General features: G+C 37.1%; 1 protein-coding gene across 1 annotated transcript in view; it reads right to left on the minus strand.

Moving 5' to 3' along the window:
* The window catches only part of DNAH7 (dynein axonemal heavy chain 7), a gene marked incomplete at its 5' end in the record, with an annotated part of 105095 nt that extends 90908 nt beyond the window's left edge, over positions 1-14187 (minus strand). Inside the window, 13 exons of the mRNA XM_084264583.1 lie at positions 34-309; positions 1654-1833; positions 3244-3427; positions 3998-4117; positions 5780-5905; positions 6830-6902; positions 7764-7944; positions 9144-9237; positions 9596-9743; positions 9851-9959; positions 10427-10492; positions 13102-13324; positions 14114-14187. Coding sequence (XP_084120709.1) covers positions 34-309; positions 1654-1833; positions 3244-3427; positions 3998-4117; positions 5780-5905; positions 6830-6902; positions 7764-7944; positions 9144-9237; positions 9596-9743; positions 9851-9959; positions 10427-10492; positions 13102-13324; positions 14114-14187 — 1854 coding nt within the window. The remainder of the gene's footprint in view (positions 1-33; positions 310-1653; positions 1834-3243; positions 3428-3997; positions 4118-5779; positions 5906-6829; positions 6903-7763; positions 7945-9143; positions 9238-9595; positions 9744-9850; positions 9960-10426; positions 10493-13101; positions 13325-14113) is intronic.
* Between the last annotated feature and the right edge of the window lie 6449 nt (positions 14188-20636).

Raw genomic sequence — 20636 nt, forward strand, 5'->3', positions numbered from 1 at the left:
ATATATTACTTTAAGAATATTAGTCCAATTTACCTTTCTAGAATTATATTTTATTTCCTGAGCAAGTTTCTGGTACTTTATGACTTCCATTTTCATTTCTTCAAAGGTATGTTCCTCTGTCAGGAATCGATCAATATCTTGTTCAGCTTGTTTGTTTATCAGGAACCTGTACTTATCATACAGCTTGAGATGTTCCATGGGTGCAGCACTTTCTTTGATGATTTCTTCTCTGATCCTTTTCTTATGTTCACCCAAGATTTCATCTAGGAGAACAGGCTTCAAGACTGTTGATGAGAAGTCACCTTTTGGCTTTCCAAAAAAAAAAAACAAACACCCCAAAATAAAAAAAACAAACCCACAAATAAAAAAGCTCATTTTCAAATTACAGTTATGTCTGTACCTCAGTGATGTCCTGGGAGGTAAACAGGATAGATAAATCAACTAAATGTTACTTTAAAATCTTTCTTTGTCAAGTCTGATTACAAACTTGATTTTGTATATATAGCTATTTACAGTCTATTCCCATTTTTTTAATAATAGCTTATGGATGTTTGCTTCCAGCAAGTAAGAAATCAGAGTTGATTCATTCAGAAACTCTGAATTCCACACATAAATCCAGCCAAAAATTACTACCAACAATTTTAAATTTAATATTCATGGATTTTATTTTTCCTGAATAACAGGCACAACTTCAATTTTGCTATCAACCAATGAATCTGTAACATTAGAATTATGAAAAACAATTTCCTGCAAGCCCCTAGAAGATCTAAAGCTTTGCACTTGTGCACTTAGACATGCTTGAGGTAGTTCTTCTAATTTTTCTTTTCACAGGTTATTGATGAGTGCTTTTATAAAGCCCAGCATACAACTCTTGGCCATATGCCCAAGCATATTAACGAAAATGTTGAGGGATGGTACATTTATTTAAAGTTCAAGTTGGTGCTAAAAAGGAAGAGCAACAGAACATCCAAATGATATTCCTTCTGGAAAAAAGAAATGTTCATCTCCCACAGCTCTTTGGGAAATGATCAAGAGGCACCACAGGGCATTACTTTCAGTCTCTCCATATTAAAAACCAAGACTGCTACACTTAAAGTAATGTGCAATTTTAACCAAAACAAAACCAAAAAAGTACATATTTGGCGTAAGTCTTATTTCACAAATTATTTACCCTGTACTGTTTCCTGTTTGAGCTAACATTTTAATCTCGTCAAATGTATAAAACAACCAAAATATAAGCAGCTTAAAAATCATTGGTTAGATTTTTTTAAAAAACAATAGCCTACTCAAAAGATTCTATATTTCAAAAGACAGTACCCTTTCCAGTATCAAAATAGAGTGTATTTTCCAGAATACTGCAGAAATATGTTTACAATTTAAAGGCACTAATTTTATTTATAGCCCATTTGTAGTAGTTGCTGCAAAAATAAGTCAGAGGAAACCAGTCGATTCTTGGTTTTCCGTTTGCTCCAAGAACAGTGATTGGGCCCTTTATTAATAAAATTTAGATTTTTTTCGAAGTGTTCTAAATATCCTGAAAGAGTATTATAATATGTGAGTTCTGACAATAGGGCTAATTGTTAAAATACCTAAGAATTGAATGTAGTAACAATATAATGAAAAACAAAACTCATGAGGATTGTCATTTCTTACCCACTCAGAAAATAATTTGGTCTCAACTCTTGGTATATCACTGACAGCTTGAATCATAACAGTATAAACATTCAGCAATATATCTTCATAGTCATTAAAGTCATGTTCAAATATAATACTGTCATTCTCAAGGATTAGCCTCAGGATGAAACCTGGATGTTTGTAGGCTTGGACTGATTTCTAACACACACAAACACAAAAAAAAAAAAAAAAAGTAAAACATTAAACCTAATTCATACAGGAAAAATCAGAGTAACATTACAAATTACTCCAGCATATGCATTTAAAATTGTCAGGACTTTGATTGCAAATGACAAGACATATATAAGCCAAACGAAAATACTTGTGCAAGTAGGAAGCATGTCTCACATAAACTGATGTTCCTTAAGATGAAATATAATGTTATTTCTAGTAGGCACAAGAGGCATCCTCTATACATCAGCCAACAATTTTTATAGTTGTTCACAGAGACTAAGTCAGGGTAGCTTTACATCAGTAGCCCTCACTACTGTACGTAGTGTAGCAATATATGAATTATGTGCACAGCAGTACAGGTATTCACCATCTGGAACAGTCACTGTGAATCTACTAACCTTAGAACAAAAAAGTGTGTTACCTCAAATTTCATTTGATAAACAAGAATCTGATCCACAAAACTAATCTGAGTATTATGAAGATTCTATCTGCAGTACAAATTCCCATGTATTCCAGTATGAAAATTTGCATATGCTTTTGTCGTTGGTGGCATAATTTGATTTTTCAGCATATCTTTAATATGGCTCAGACATCTCAACTTTCCCACATCTGCTACCATATTCTAAATACAGTAAAATTTACTTCAGAAACATGAAGCAGCATTTTATCACTACTAGCTAGCATAGCATCAGCATTAGCAAAGACAAGATCACAATAACGGATGCCTATTTTCTAACAGAAAACAGTACTGCAGATATTAAAGCTCACTTAACTCAGAAGTATACAAAGCAATTATGAGTGTGCAAGAATAAAAACACTGCTTCCACAACATGATTCCTCACTTCCTTACATTCTCTGCACAGTTTTTGATCATACAGATGAAGAACCAGAATTCTGTTGATATTTGATGGCAAAGTTGCAATAACAGAAAGCTGAACTAAGATCCAGTTGCACATCAAACATCAATGATAAACTTTCATTCTTACTTCCCCCCAAGGCCTATTTTGCCAAAACATGTAGTAGACATCATCTAATAGCAGAGAGGAGATGACTTCTCCATAGATGGGTATTATGGAGAGAACACTACTGCAAGATGCCTTTATAATAATGAATTTCAAGTGTATGTCTATCTACCCAACTGCAGTGTGTTCTTGAGGATACCAGATTTTAAATACGTTATTTCCATTCTTACATTAAAAAAAAATATTTTAGCTCTACTTAATAAGTAATGCATTCCTGAAATTATTCCTTTTTATTTTCCCAGAAAGCATCTGCCACCAGAATTGGTACTTTTTTTTTCCTACTCTTTTTTTAAAAGAGCCAAAATAAACAGGAAACAAATGGTATGTATATGGATAAACAACGCCCCTAGTGTCCATACAAAAGACTACTTACTGTAGGTTGAACAATTAAATCTGTAAAGTCTTCAATTGAATGTAAGAGTAACTGTTGCATTTGATGAGTCATTAAAGTGGCAGCACAATTGAAGAAAGACTCTAATTTAGTGATGTTGGCATTGCTGGGTATTTGTTTTCGTTTATTACCTTGGGAAAAGATTTTCTGTACCTCTGGAAACCACCTTAAAAGAATACAATATTTTTAAGATTTTCAAGTGATTAGCATTGATAAACCTGTGGTCTTAAGTTAATCGCTATAAACGCAAGGAAGGAAGTACAGAAGTGTACAGCCTTTAGTTAAGAGCACAAAGGTATCTTCATGCTCAGGAAGAAACACATCTGAAAAGGGTAAAAAGCAATGCATAACACAATCATAGGCAAGTACAGAAATAAAACCCTTAAAGGTTAATAGCATAAAAACCCAAATATTTCACACTATTGCAGTCTTAACAGTTTTATTTAAATAAAACCTGCAATGGTAAAAATGCAGTAATACATCACTGCAGGAACAAAATGTTATTGATTAAAAACAAATTCAGAATATGAAAACTGCACAAATCATAACATGCTCAAGATCTATGCAGGAGTTTGCACTCACAGGCCTCAAAGCACTGCACAACACTATCTCTTTAACATCTATTATAAATATTGGTCATTCCTCCTTTCTCCAGAAAGTTCAGAGTTTCAAAAAGCTGAAGAAAAGGTTAAAAGATTTCTCTGAAACTTATAATATATGGATACACTGATCATACTTCTTAGATAGAATTGCTTGGGATTTTCCAATTTCCTTCATGACCTTATTCTGGAAAAGTGAGGGTTCCTCAGCTTCTTGCTTATTGTGAAATATTTCTGTATCAAGCAGACGTAAATTTCTGAAACAAAACATAACATGAATATTTTAGAAGCACATTCACTGTTTCTTCTTTTTTAATCTTTTTCTTTCATAGAGCTTTTGCATTTCATATTACAAAGTTGTTTTAAGCATATTTTAAACACTTTAAAAAATATACCTTCTTTTCAGAAATTAACTTCTATTGTTTCAGAACAACCTAATATAAGGATGCTGTCTGTATGCATTGTCTTAAAGTAGTAGAGACCATATTTGACCATATTAATAACTACTTTCAGAAAGAGTTTGACACCATGTTACATTATATACAGGATCAACCACTAAAAATTCTGAATAGGACTGGATGGACTTTTAAAAATATTATAAAACAACATGAAAAGAAATCATTAACCTTCCAAGCTTAGCAGCCAAATAAATTTGGTTTCATATTTTTAAAAGATTGTCTAAATTTTGTTTCCTACTTAGCAGGTAAAACAAAAATGAAAACAAAGTAACAAACAAAAAACCAAACCATTCCCTGCAACCTGTTACAGCACCTGGCCTTGACAGCTCAGTCCATTCTCTTTTGTACGTCAGTCAAGAAATAAGCAAGCAGTTTGGTCTGTTCCGGGAAGCAGAAAATTTTAGCCCATCTAATGCCCTTTTCCCTTGTTAATTAGATAAGAGAAAAAAATCTCACTGCTCTGCTAAACAAGACAGTAACCCTCTCCTTCTTGGGAAACAGACTGTTTTCAATATTCCAGAGTTTAGAAAGAACCCAAAAAAGGTCTAATTTAAATAGAGATGAAAGGACTACACCAAACCCAAGAAAGACTGTTTTAAAAAAATGAATGTCAGATCCAAAAATAAATTATTTTCCAAACATGTCAGAAGCAGGAAGCTTGACAGAGTACATAAGATATTGAAGAGAAAATTTAATTTTTTTTTTAAAGCAACTTTCATGTGTGGCCTTTTGCTTAAAACTGCCTCAACACACCGAAGAAAATTAAAGTGGCAAAGTAGGGATCTCCTGGAGGGAGTCCAGAGGAGGGCTACAAAGATAATATAGGGCCTGGAGCATCTCCCATATGAGGAAAGGCTGAGTGAGCTGGAACTGTTCAGCCTAGAGAGAAGACTAAGGGGGACCTTATTAATGTTTATAAATATCTTAAGTATGGGGTGCAGGGGGAAATGGCCAGCCCCATTTTAGTGGTCTGTGGAGACAGGACAAGGGGCAATGGCTGCAAGTTAGAGCATAGGAAGTTCCACACCAACATGCTGAATAACTTTTTCACAGTAAGGGCAACAGAGCACGGGAATAGGCTGCCCAGGGAGGTGGTGGAGTCTCCATCTCTGGAGATATCCAAGACCCATCTGGATGCCTATCAGTGCAGTATGAGCTAGGGAGCTGCTTTGGCAGGGGAGTTGGACCGGATGATCTCTCGAGTTCCCTTCCAACCCCTATGATTCTATGATGTGATTTCTGGGGCCGTATAGATATGAAAGCTTAACCTCTACAGAGGAAAAGTTGTCAGAAACTTCAAAGCATAAAGGTAGATGGAAGACAAAAAAAAAAAATACTCAGAATAATGGCTTTTGAACAAAGCCATCATACCCATGATCAGTGTTAAGATTTCACCATCCATTAGTTCCCTATATAGAGTTTAAAATCACTGAGCAGCTAAGAGGTACAGATAATACTTACTTAAATGAAGTCTCCCATAAGTTCAGAACAGCAAGCATGCAAGGATTTACTGCATGCAGATTTTTTTTCAGGTAACTGTATGCTGACAAGAAAGACTTGTTCCAAGGTTTTGGCACTACTTCCAGTCTAAAAAAAATATCAAACAAAAAACCCACCTCAAACCACAGGCCAGAAGTTATTTCTAAATTTTGAGGGTTCCGTATAAATTGTTTTAAATTTGGGGGATTTTCTGGGTTTGGGTTTTTTTCCCCCAGTACTGTTACTCCCAATACAGACACTGTTTGGCTCTGTATTGGAAATTCAGTCAAAATGTTCTGTTTCTGCAGGATTTGTAAGACTTCAGTCCTCCACAAGGCCAACTTATTTTACCAGGTTTTGGCTATAACTATGAAAGAGGTACCTCTTCACTTACACATCTTAGGAAGAATTAAAGGAAAGTTGATAATAGGTGATCCATGCTGGACAATCCTGGGAATAGCATTACACTTGCTTTTAGTAGACTGCAGACTTATTAAAGCAAGGGAGAATGGAATGAAAATAGCCCGCTGCTCTAAATAAAGGCCACATCTATCCAGTCCAGCATGGAGGTTGCTTGAAATACTCAGCCACAAAAGCTATATACACCTATCACTTTTTAAACTACATATTGCTGAACAGCCTTGTCATATCTTAAACCTGTACTTATTGAATCAAATGGTAAATAAGGCAGAACTTTAATGAAATCTATGCAGAATATGACTCTGTTTCACTGATACATAATGCAGTTCATACATAAGCATATACATTTTGCATGTTATATCTCACTTTCAAATGCTGTGGGCTTATGAGACTTCTTAAACACAGCTAAACAAAACTAATTCCAAACAGTTTTTAACAATAGACCTACATTTTCAAAGATTTTTCCAAAGATACTCTATAAGGATTATTTTAATTTATATAACTAATAACTAGTTATTTACAGCTGATACTGACTTCCATTATTAAGACTGTTCACGCTATTCTACCCCACTGTTCTCTACTTAGTGGTTTTAAATAAATGTATTTTCTTACTCTGCACGATGAGGCAGAAGACCTTTCTTCTTGTCTTCATCTTTTTCCCTTGTGTCTCTTAAAACAAAGTCAACTGAGAAAAGCATTAAAAGAAAAAGCCAAATTAAGCTTAGCAAAGGAATAGACTCATAGAATCATTTAGGGGAGAAAAGACCTTTAAGAGCACCAAGTCCAACTGCTAACCTGTACTGCTTAAGCACCACATCTACAGGCTTTTTTTAATACCTCAAGGGATGAGGACTCAACTGCTTCCCTGGGCAGCCTCTTCCAGTCCTTGACATCCCTTTCAGCAAAAGGGATCTTTCCTGATATCCACTTTAAACCTCCTCTGATGTGAGTTGAGGCCATTTTCTCTTCCTTGTTACTTGGCAGAAAAGACTGACATACATCTGACTACACCCTCCTTTCAGGTAGTTTCAAGAGAGCAGTAAGGTCTGCCCTCAAGCCCCTGATCTCCAGGCTAAACAACCCCAGTTCCCTTTGCCACTCCTCATAAGACTTGCTTTCTGGACCCTTCACCAGCTTTACTGCCCTTCTTTGGACATGCTCCAGCACATCCATGTCTCAAACAAAACATCCAAATGCAGAACTCATTGAGATGAACATTTTTATCTAGTTATGCAATGAAAAGGGATTTAGGAGAAAGCTATAGTATTAAATAGTAATTTATTAGACTTTTATAGCATTAAATACGAATATATATTTTTTAAAGTCTTGAAAGATCAAAAATACTGAATTTTATTAACTTTGATCATTACAAGGATAAGAAAACTTTGGTATTCTTTTCAGTAAAATGCGCCCCTCGCATCCACAAGAGCAGTTTTACATAAATCTTCCTCAAGGGTAGCTCTCAGCAGTGAACAGCACTGAACAATGAATGCTCCCAAAAATTAACACCTTACAGGAAAATGCAAGTAAACTCCCAGAAATCTACCTATAGCTTTCTTTATACTTAGAAGATAATCTTCTTTCATTTCATCAGTCAGTGAACGTATACTTTCATCATGTACTTTCAGATGTTGTGGAATTAAAGCTAAGATGTGATCTAGCCATGATTCATCCACTGGGGCCACATTTGCTGTATCAACTCCATAACAAATGTAATAATAGTATTTCTGCAGGATAAAATAAGATGCATCAATTAAGTCCAGTTCTAGATAGTAATTACTACTATAGCTTTAGCTAGAGATACGAGCTTATTCTTTAAAAATAAATTTAACCACTACTAACTAGTGATTTATGTTGAAAATATCATATACATCACTAACTCTTATGTAAATACCTTCATCATCCTGCCAAACACTAGTCAGTAGACTCAAGATAAAAAGCTGTTGAGATAGAAAAGCAGGGTATAGTGGCACAAGCCTCATTCTGTTTCTCTGAAAAGTGCAAAGTCACAAATGCTTCACTGAAAAGCAGACATAACTCATAGAAATCTGGCTTTTGCTTTCCTTTTTCTGTTACAATTTTACAATTCTGGAGAGATGCCTCTCAGTTGCACTGTCCCAGCACCAACCTTTTCCTTCAACTACGTCATCGCTCCAGTGTTGCCATTATCATCCATTAACTCTGGGGCTGCACCATATATTAAAAAAGCTATGCATTCTGCAGTTTTGTGTGGATATGCAACATACAGCTAAGATGTTGCTTAGAATATGAATGGATATCCACAAATAAATACATCTGCTTGCATGCCAGCATTTAAATAGGCATGTGAAAACTGATTAACAAAACCTCAGAGCATTAAAGGAAACAGATAAAGAAACATATCAGCCCAAATTCCAAGAAATATAAAATGGAATATCAATTGGAAGGCTATCAATGTCAGGAAGTAACACACGAATGTATTCCAATTTGTCCCAAAATTAACTTACTCTATTTAAAATATACATAAATCACAAAATTGTGTATAGAATTGTGTCATACAAAGTATCTTGGACCAGAATGAGAATGAAGAACATCCTAGCTCTTAGATGAGGGCAACGCAGAGACAATTGTCTTAAGCATTCTGTCTGCCCAAACAAAGCAGCCACCTTCCCTTGCAAGTTATTCTCACGTTCATCAAGTGTAGAAAAGATTAATTTATTACTTCCTGGTATTGGTTATCTTCCAGTTACTATTCCATGCTGCAATTCTTTGAATCATCCATACATTTCTAAAGCTCCATGCTCAACATTAACACTATATTGTGTAAAACTAATAGTAGAATGTCACTGTCAGTCATTTCTCCTTGCGACAACCATCTTGTCAATATTTACAATAAAAGACTAGCACTGTATTGCATCTAACATTCTAGAAAATTGTCTTTAGCTACCAAAATATCTTTCTCTGTTGCTGTAGAAGAATCTGCTCTTGGAGGCTGGGTTCTATCAGAGGATGGAAGCTGTTCATCAGTAAGGTCTTGTTCTCTGAGACAAAAGAACCAAAGATTATACATCACATTCTTCAGATATATTTTCATATACATTTCACTGGCATAAGTAATATACACAGCCAGCCTATATGTCAGTTGTGAACAAACAGAACAGAAAAGGTAACTGCTAAAACTTCACAACGAGCACAAGATATTCTGATTCAAAAAGAACACTGAAGCATGGGAGAAAGTTTGTATTTTACCTAAGGTCCAGTTTAAAATTTGTGATAAACTTCATGTTCATATACAGACTTTCTATTTGCAATCATCACAGATTTAAAGTAATTTAATTTAAAAAGTTGGTTTATCTATGAAAAAGGAAAAACACATCATTCAAAGATAAAGAAACTCACAAAATAATGTTAACAAGAGCCCTTCTGAAATTTTCTTTTTCTTTTTTCAGATGACTCTGCAATGTAGAAGCTGATGGCCCAGAAACTGGTTCATTGTCTCTAGAATCCTGTATCTTTTGTCTCTTGCATCTCAGCTTTAAATATTCTCCTTGCAGAAAATAAATTTTGAAATTAAGATTTTAAAAAGAGATCAAATGTATTGCACAAATGTTTCAGAAAGGTTTGTGTTCGTAGTACTAAAACTGATAACCTTACCAGGTGAATACTCATTTTTTACGGCAAACTGATCTGATTCCTCATCCTTCTGTTCTTTGCTCAGGTGGAATGAAGGACGAGTCTGATGCCACAGTGGTTTAGACCTTGCCTGGAATAAATATTTTATATTCTAGTTTTGCACTTGCTGTAGGTGCTAACAACAGTCACTTCAAGACTTCCTAAATACAGCAAATCAAAGACACTGCAGCCTAATGTATAGCAGCAATAATCATACAATAAAATACTACTAATCTGTTGCCCTCAAATTCTAACTATACAGGTAATTAGAGATAAACATGTTAAACTTCTGTGTAAATATGTTATCTCTAGTTTTGCACCTTAAATAGTTTCAGAGTTGTTCAAATACACCACTTCCAATGTTTTCCACATACTGAAATATAAATGATGCTCCACATACAGCTATAATATACATATATTAACATATATATGTAGTGCAGAGAGATAAAGAGAATATACACCTCAGCATATATTTGAATGAGAACCATGGCCTTTACATAACCATGCTGTGCCGCACACATGAAAGTGAAAGCTAAAAAAAAGCACCAACAAAACTACCTGAGATAACTGTGGTAGTAAGTTCGTTGTTCTCTCTGCCAACTTCGGTTTGCCACTTGTACTGGGCTGGAAACAAAACAAAATGTACACTTGTAATCTAGCTGTAATTCTGGTTGTATCTTTTATATAATATTTTTTACACATAAAATTTCATATCATGTCCTGTACTCTAGAAAGAGTACTTCCATGTAGAATTCGACTTTCTCAAATGCCTTTGAAAAACCACAGCTCTAGAATATTTATTTTAGGCTGGGAAGCATGTATATTACCTTTTTACAAGGATGTACATTAAAGCATTATGAGATACCATGAAATGATACAAAGAAACAATTTTTTTTATTACCTTTCTTCAGTTAACATCTTTTAAAACACAATATAGTCCTTTTTTTCCAATTCAAAAACTTGCATTTAAGTGTGTCCAGTATTGTCTGCTTTTCCACAATGCTGATCCCTCAGCATCAGACAACAAAGCTGTCTGTCCAAAAGCACCCTCTGACCACATCCAGGACTCTGGCTAGCACATTTTAGCAAGGTACAGAACCTTCCTATAAATAAACAAGACAATCTACTTGCATAATTACTTAGAATGAACTCTAACAAAACTGCCTCTATTTTATTTCCCCTCTGTTCTACACCACACACCAGTATCCCTAGCACTGCCCACACCACCTCCCTCCAAACAGTTGCACTTGCAGTATGATTATGTGTCTGTGGTACAGATGTCATCTTTCTGCTTTGTGTCTTATGCGAAGGCTGTAACAGAGGAAAAATACAATGCACAGAAAGTTTGTGTAGTGTACCCAAGCTGCCCTTCCACAAGTCAGGTTGGCAATTGTTTGCAATACAGTTGCTGTGGTGAAGAACTCACACAAGTTCTAGACACTTAACTATTTACTAGCAATCCCCAAGTCAGCCAAAAATCAAACCAGGTTTCAAAGAAAGCCTCCTACAAATTACGGGAATTCAGCAGTGTTAAAATATGTATAGACATACATTATCAATTTTTAGCGATCGCTTCATAACCTAATCTGTAGTCCAACTTGTAAAATAGGAGTAAACTCATTCCAGCTCAAGGGAGTTCTTTCCCTGAACATGGAGTAAAACTCCCTGGCTGCCACTAGCTGCAAGAGGGAGTCATACAACAAAATGCTTTAAGTATCTTGTTTCAAAAGCAACATCAGTACTCTATCTTCCTCCCCCCACCCCCATATTACATTTAATATGAGATTAAACATATCTGGTTTCCCCTTGAATAGAGATCAAAATGTCTGGTGAATCAAAGTACTCAAAACACTAAGCCAGACAATTTTGATCTAATCTATCTTTTTTGCAAATCAGAGCAAAGGTAACTGAAGACTTTGCCATAACAACCACATATCTCTTTCAGTCTCTCATTCAATGCTCTCAACTGCCTGTCATCCAGTTAGGCATGGTCTATGTTCAAGATTTTCCACACATTCTAATGCCCATACCAGTCTCATGGTCTGCATATGATAAACTTATTTCAGCATAAATGAGGGAAAAGCAGTATTATCACCAATACCAAAAGATTTACATGACAACCCTACTTTTTATCTGGTAATTGGGGCATTTGTAACTCTACTGAGAAAATACAAAGCCATTTATTTCTCTGCAGTCCACCACATTCACCCGCAGAACAGTGTACCCACAGAGAATGTAACAAACAAGACTTTATTAGAGGAAAGCAAATCTGAATGAGAACATCAAAACCAAGAGATTAAAAGAATAGGATTGACTTACTAACGGTAGAACATGATTTAAGAGGGCAAATTATTCCTTATAATTACATCAACCAACTATAACCCAATCAGACCGCTGGGGAAATAATACACATTAGCACTGGTGAATACCCAGTGATTTAAAACCACATTCATAGCTAACAGTTTCTTATTGCCATTTGTCTTCAGCAGTTAAGTTTCCTGCAGTTCTGGAAATAAACTTAATTAATCTCATCATTCTTAAAAGAACCCCAAACAACCAAATCCCATGCAAACAACAACAAAACAAAATTACTCACACACAGAGAAAAAAACACAAAAACAAAATGGGGAGAGGCATTATGACATTTCACACCAAGCTAAAGGCTGAAACTCATGTCTGTGGTTTATAACGGACACCTTTAGGAGAGAGTTACTCTCTCTGACAACACTACAACAGCCCAAACCAGGAACGTCTGTTTAAATTTGCACTGCTAGAGCAACTGAAGGAAATCTAGCCAGCTGCAAGGACCACGTGTCTTCTGAAAACACGGGTTCAGGGCACAGAGACCTCGGTTTAACGTTTGGGGAGGGTATCAGTCACAACGAGTCTGTAACTTGTGGGACATGGTGATGAAGCCGTACTACTCCTCAAGCACGGCTGCTGCACCAGGCCTCCGCTGACAAAGTGCAAGCGTTTAATTGTCAGGAATAAACCCCGTAATTTCAGAAGCCCATTTTAACCTTGTTATTTAAGGTTTAAAAGAAAAACACTTTTCAGATGAGATCGAGACCCGCTCCGGCAACAGCCGAGCATCTTGCTCCCCGCCCCGCAAGCGGCGAGCGCTGCCCTCATGCTTCTCCTCAGCCAGCCCGCTGCTCCCGGCACCCATCCCTGCCTCACAGACTCCTACCGAGGAGAGGGGGTCACACACATCCCCCACCAGCTCCCCGTACCTGCTGGGTGCCCATGCCTGCGCGGGCGAGGCAGCGCCGCTGTGCCGGGACGACGCCGTTACCAAGGAACGCCGAGCGAGAGGGCGACCGTTTGCCGCTGTTTGCCACCGCCCCAGCCGCGCGCACCGCTCCGCCCAACGGCCAAGTGCGGGCTGCCGGTCGCCGCTCCCGCGCTCGGCCAACCCGCAACGCGTTACTCACACGGCATAAGCCCAGCACGGACCTGCCGCGGAGGAGAGCGACAGAGAAACGTCGGGAAGCTGCAGCAAAGGCGGGACGTTGCTCTCCGTCACCGCGATAGGTGCTGGCACAGCCCCAGCTGCACTCGGTGCAGGTTCAGCACGGGTACCTAGACGGGCTTTAGGGATGAAGGCACGCCCCTTCCTAGCCATACACATCACACCTACGGTGGTCATATTTAGGCTATGGCAACACACTTGCAGCTGCAGCAGGCTCGAGTTATTTACTTCACAGAGAGTGTCTCGTAGTGGAAACTGACTAATGTCCCTTTGAGGCCTGCCAATTTCAGGAAAACAAAGATAGTCTAAGTTGCTTTGAGGAGCATGTACCAGGCACTGCCGTTTACACAAGCATTCCTTCCTACCTGTTAAATTAACTGGTGGGTATCAATAAATGAGCGCAACTGCTTGTCTTTAGGCTTGAACTGCATAAAGTGAGACAGGTGACCTCTGAGTAAACATGCACAACAACTCAGCTGTGCTTGCAAAAGTCATTCTTGGTAAGTGCTAATGGCTGGATCATGTGTCTAAACCACAAGAGCAATCAAAGATTTTTCAGGTGCTGCAGCATGCATCCGCCCATCTTTACACAACAGACACAGTAATTAAACGACGTGCCACCCCCTCCTCTCCTCTCCCATCCCCCCTCTACCCCCCCCCCCCCCCCCCAAACTAAAAAATACAAGGAAATATTAATAAAAATATCTTCCGGTTTCAGTAGTAGCCAAGGGGTGTTCCCTGCATGATGAATGAGAAGCTCTGAACCATCTAACACTGGCATGGTTAGTGTGACTTCTAGCTGTGACCAGGTGGGGACGTCAGTGGGATCTGAAACCACTGTTGCCATGGTCGGCAGCTTGTGACTGAAGTCCGACGTTTGGTTATGTTTCCACAGTAGCAGCACATAAACAGTAGCACTACAGTGATGCAGGCCTGCGACCAACCTTGGAGCAAGGAGCTGTACATAAAGTTTAAACATAAAATCCCCTTAGTTAAAATCACAGAGGCAGAGAAACAGGAGGGTATTTTTGCTTCATACAGCTTTAGAAAATTCAGCAGCACTGGGAATTCCCAGCACATTCCGTAAAACAGTGCCAGAGCCCAGTTTTGATTTTGAAATGAGAAAACCCCTCATACTCAACATTTCTTGGGGAGATTCAAACAAGCTGTACTGGCTCCAACAGGCTAGCTGGAAACCATGCAAAGTGAAATCCTTGCTTTTTCTCTTCAATACCAAGCTATTAAACACTATCCACAGAAGGTAGTAGCACAGTCAGCACACATTGCCATACACTGTTGGGCACTGTGATTTCTTTTGCTAAAGGTACAGTTTGGTTTTCAATTATCTGATTACAAAACCAGAAATAGCACATCTGTTTGTACTCTTCAGAGGAGGAAAGTCAGAGGTTGCTAATATTAGGAATGTTGTAGAGAAAATAGATTCCTGCACGTATTTTTCATTATCAGAAGTTTCTTCTTACAGAGAATTAAGAACTTCTATGCTGCTGTTTATTCTCTTTCCTGTCCTCCTCATTTAATTCTTTTCCCGCAGTGACCAGTTAAACACAATTTATTTACATAATGCAATACCAGCTGATTTTAATCAGCTTTCCAAGGCCGTAAGAGGACAGACCAGAGAAAATAGTTTACAACTCAGTTTCTTGCCTTTCCTGTGTTTGCTTAATATCTCACTTTCATCTGAAATCCCATAGTCATATGTAACAAAATCTAAATCTAACTTCAGAGATAAAAATAAGATCAAAAGACAAAAATGGTGAAAGGAAACATAAAGCGAGCACTTCTCAGCATCTGGTTTAGAACTGTACTAAAAGTATGTAAAAAAAACAGAGCAGACTATTAAAAACCAACACAGGCATGCGGTATCATACAGTTCAACTATTGTGTAGTTAAGTTTAGCAAAGATAAGAGCATTAGTACAACAGAAGAAGGATCAGTGACACAGTAAAATTAAATACAGGAAGGAATAAAGGCCATAGGTAACATTTTTATCACTAAGTTTTCATTTACTGAAGGACTACTAAGATGGGGTTTTTATTTCATTGATGCATCAGTTAAATTCTGGAGTGCCAGTAATCAAGCATACATTTCTTTCACCCTTCAAACAGAGGCAAGAGTATTAAAGAGTATGCACAGGGAAGTATTTCACTGACCAGATGTTTTGGTTTTAATGTGAAAAAAGTGATCCTTTTATTTTTAATGGAAGTACTTACTGGCATGCTTTTAATGTTTTGATCACAGCAAATAAATAACGTTTGAAAGTAAAACAAATGCAGTAACACCTGGTGTGTATAAATGTTAAAATTTTCACATTTGGATATTGCTTTAAAAAAATTCAAGGAAGGGGTTTTTTTTCTTCCCCAAAGGTTTCATATGACAGACTGAAAAACATTAACTAGTATGATCATGGAAAAAAGATGTTTGAATGCTTCTTAGATGCGTAGTCCTCATCTCAAGGTTCCTAAATCACTTCAGTGGTTACAGTTATCTCAACTGAACCCTAAGAGTACATACTGGACCTTATTCCCACAAAATACCTGTTCTTGTAGTACACCTTGCCTAAAATCTCTTTTGTGTGTGTGCATATATATATTATTAAATACATAGGTGCATATGTATTTTTAAGTTATCTTTTATGGATTCACAGCAGTTGTATATAAAGCAAGCAATCAGCCTCACATTGTAAAGACCTTTAATGAAGCAAGCAAAGCTTTCACATTGAGGCAGAGAAAATTGTTAATGATTTATAATGATTTCTGTAGAGGAAAAGTTTTAATCATTAGAATTCAAGTTTAAGGATTTTAAAGCAAGAGTTGATACTTAAAGTCTGCAGGACTTGAATTTTCAACAGCATGTAAAATGCAAATTGATGTGATAATTATGTCAAAAGATGATGACTTTAATACTTCATCTCACCATAAATGGTAAGCCATTACACTTTAGGCAAGTTTTCAGTGGGGAAAAAAAATAATAAGGATAGGGTTTTCAGCTTAAAAATTTTTAAAGATAAAACTGGGTCTATATGTTTTCTTATATACATTTTTTTTGCCATGCCTAGACTAAAAACGTAGAAGCAGAAATATAAGCAGTGATAATCATATATGAAGAGCAATTATAAAAATTTAAGAATTGTAACTATTTATATATTGTTTATAAAAATAAATCTCAGAGACACGCTGCGCTATAAGAAGCATGTGTTTGGTCAGACAAGCCTGCTGCTCACAGACAACAGTACTACTGACCATCAAGGAAAGATCGCTTTGCACATTGCTTTAGGATAGCCTCCATGGTACCAGCACAGATGTACACCACAATCCTACAGTTACCACAATGCAGGAAAGATTTTTTAAAGACAGCGAAGAGATCTGGGTTCACCTGCATTAACAGAAACAAAGCAAATTACCAGGCCAGAACTTGTAGGCCTATTTCATCTTTGCAGCCATTCTGAAGAAACACTAGAATGAGCTTGAGCACCTACCAATGCCAGATTCAAAGAGAAAAAGGAGTCTTCATTTACTATTGATACCATCATAACAGTCAAGGAAATAGGAATACTTTGTGGTCATTGTAGGTATGCTGGTTTACAGATGCTGGATGCAAATGTGTTTGTCACAGAACTCTGTTCACATTCTTCCCAAAGGCAAAGGCTTCATTTCACTGGAAGGCAACAGCTTTGACAGGGGTTTTTGGGTCAAAAATTACCCTTTACCTTCCTATTGTGCTGTTAAACAACAAATCTAGCACTGCCACATGAAATTATTGATTTTTTTTAAGTAGCTTGTATAATATTCTGGCCCTAATTTATTAAAGCTAACACCACACAGGCTAACCAGATAAAAATCTGTGTGTCATAATTCACTTCCCTGCTTTTAACCAACAAATTTCACTATTTGCTCATGTGGTGGTAGGTGACTCAGCAATTCAGCTTTGTAATAGTACCATCAATTTGGTAGACATTCCACACTGATTCATTCTCCAGTGTGAGCAGGCCAAGCAGTATTTTCACATCTGCCAGCTGCCAGGTTCTTAAGACACAGGATGATTAGTTTCTGAAACAAACATAGAATCACAGGATGACTAGGTTGGAAAAGAGCTTTAAGATCGAGTCCAACCATTCCTGTGCTCTTCTAAGCCATATCTCTAAGTAACTAATCTACCCATCACACATAAAAATTGCACACTTGAGCTTGCTTGATCCAATTTTAAAATACATTTTTCCAAGCATAACTTGCCTTACCTGGCAAGAGTACATTCACAACTGTCCTAGTCAGATGGTCAGCTGTTAACAAGATGATGCGTTTTTCTAGCCTGCCTCCTTTGGAGAAGAGAGAAATCCCAGGCTGTCTCAAATCACTAACAGTATTAAAAACAGAGCAGTTTGTTTTCTACATGTCTTGAGGAGAAAAAAAAAAAAAAAAGAAAGAAAGGCAGCACTGCTGGCAAGACCCTTCAGTGCCGGAAAGTATATATATTCAGATTATTTCTGAACTAAATGCTGCAAGCAATACTAAAGAAAGGACACAAACACGCTATTTCTTTCACTAGAATGAAAGCCCATATGTGCATTTCTAACAATGACAAAGCTTTCATTTCATCAATAAAACATGGCTTTGTAGAAAGCATTATCTGAACTACAAGAACTTTTGAGCACAATTATTTTCCTAAAGGAAAATTAAGGGGTGGGGGGTGTTGTGGTTTTGGTTTTAATTCAGACATCTACTAAAAAATGAAACAGGTGTGAAATAGTGCCCCTAGGAAGGTAGTCACAAGCATTTAATTTCAGTTTCCTTGCATGGCCATTCAGCAAATGCCATTAGAATTAAATGCAAATGTATCACCTCAGTAAAACCTGCAAGACTTAACTAGACCATTACATAAAGGAACAAACTTTTCATATATAAAACCCAGGCACATATGAAAGAGTTCCAGGAAGTTAGCTGGTAAGTTCATGATTCATCAGGAGTAGTCAGCATGGATTCATCAAGGGGAAGTCACACTTGAACAACTATTGTGGTGAAATGTCTGGCCAGTAAGCAAGGGGCGAGCAGTGGCCATTGCCTACCTAGACTTCAGCAAGGCTACAGACACCACCTCTCACAGGATCCTCACAGAGGAGCTGTTGATGTATGGGCTGGGGTAGACTGAAAACTGCTGAATGGCCAGGCCCAGTGAGTGGTGACCAGTGGAACAAAGTCTTATCAACATAAATAAATATCTGAAGAGAGGGTGAACCAGGTTCTTGTCAGTGGTGCCAAGTGACAGAAGCGGCAATGGGCACAAACTGAAGCACATGGAGGTTCTCCTCAACATAAAGGACCTTAATACTTTTTTACTGTGAGGATGATAAAGCACTGAAACAGCTTGTCCAGAGAGGTAGAGTCTTCTTCTTCAGAGATACTAAAAAGCCCTCCAGACATGGTCCTGGCCAGCCAGATCTAGGTGGCCCTGCTTGGGCAGGGGGGTTGGACAAAATGGCCTCCATCCAACCTCAATCATTCTCTGATTCTGTGAAGAAATAAAAACACAGAAGTTTTGAAAAAGGCAAAGTTTATTTATTTAATTTTAATATAAAAAGGTTAGGAACTGCATAGAAATATGACTTCAGTCATCTCAATGTGTTATTCATCACTTATTTACACTTTGTAATTCTCGGTAATATGCTAGGCTAACAATTGTCTACAGTAAATGTATTTACAGTAAACTGAAATTATGCATGCACAGTAATGATTTTAAATAAATCAAACCCACTGATATAAACAATATCTGATTCAAGGTAAAATTTAAATTTACATGAAGTACAGATAAAGTCTTCAAAACTTAAGTTCCTTGAATAAGACCAATTTTTTTTTTTTTCTTTTAAAGCTAAGTTAGCTCCAAAAGTAGGAAGAAATGCAAACATCAGATGCCACGGTAAAAATCTTCAGGAGTAACAACTTTGCCATTAAGTGCTGGCCTATACTTTCAGCTTTATTTTTCAGGTGTTAAAAGCTAATGCACAGAGACTTTCACAAGCTTCCCGGTTGTAATTTCAGTTCAGTAATATTTTTGCAAAATTTAAAATTTATCAATTACAGCTTTTTTACATTTTCTTCTTTCTCTTAAGTGAACTTCTGAGAAAGTATAAAATAGCTTGTATTTACCCAGTTCAAATAAGACTCCAACTGAGAAAAGCCAAGGACTTCGAAAAGTAAGGGTATATGGTACCTGAACACAACCCAGAGATTTGCTCCAGCAAAGTCATTTTACACTTATGTACAAGTATAACTGAATAAAGTTACACAAGAATTCAGTGTAGTTCATTTCTGGCATTCATTAGAAGCATCTGAGCTTCCTATGTGCTGAATACATCTTTTACTTCATTTCACATGAGATTACGTCTTGGAAAACTTTAGTTCTTCTAACAAATCTAAGCTGAAACAGTCTTAAATGCCTTACACCTCAGTCAACTTTTCACTTGTTGACATGAGCATCACCAAAAACAAAGCCAACAGTCCTGAATTCCCCCATGTATTACAATGATACCTTTAGTGAAATCTTTGTAAAAAAGCCCTGTTCTTTCTCTGTGCGAAGAAATTTAAAATACAACCTTTTACTACTCATTATACCTCACATCATATCTCTCAATCACACATCATTCCAAAGCTTCAATCTGTCTAACTATTGACAAGCCCACAGGAACACCTGAAAAAACATTATGAGGTTGTGGTACTTTATTATACAAAGAAACCAAATCAAAGACAATTAAGTCCAAGCTCTGAGGAATGGAAAATCCCAGAAGCATTTTAAAGTGTCATTTACTTTTAAAATATTTATGAGAGTTTTAATACATTCCCTATACAGAAAGGCATCCACCCTCAGTTTTCTGGTTAGGATTTTATCTTGTCAGTATTTAGTTCCAGGCTGTTAAGGCATGATTGGTATTTGCTCCAAGTCAAAATATGACATAGGCATTATTTCCCCAGAGCCTAGAAAAAGGAAGTGGAAATGATCTAACTTAGAAAAATATGCCCACCAAATTTAAACGCTTAAAGCAATTATTAGGTAGTTTGTCTTTAACTACTTATATACTGCAGTCCATTTGTAAGAGCGGGCATGAGGTTAAGTTATTATGGATAAGAAAATCTGTATTGTGGTGTCACCCTGGCTGGAGGCCAGACATCCACCAAAGTCAGTCTATTACTCCCCTTAGTTGGACAGGGGAGAAAATATATATATTAAGAGGCTCAGGAGTCAAAATAAGGACAGGTAGAGATCACTCTGTCATCAACAACGTGGGCA

The sequence above is a fragment of the Gallinula chloropus genome (assembly GCF_964237585.1).
Source record: "Gallinula chloropus genome assembly, chromosome: 5".
NCBI lineage: Eukaryota > Metazoa > Chordata > Aves > Gruiformes > Rallidae > Gallinula > Gallinula chloropus.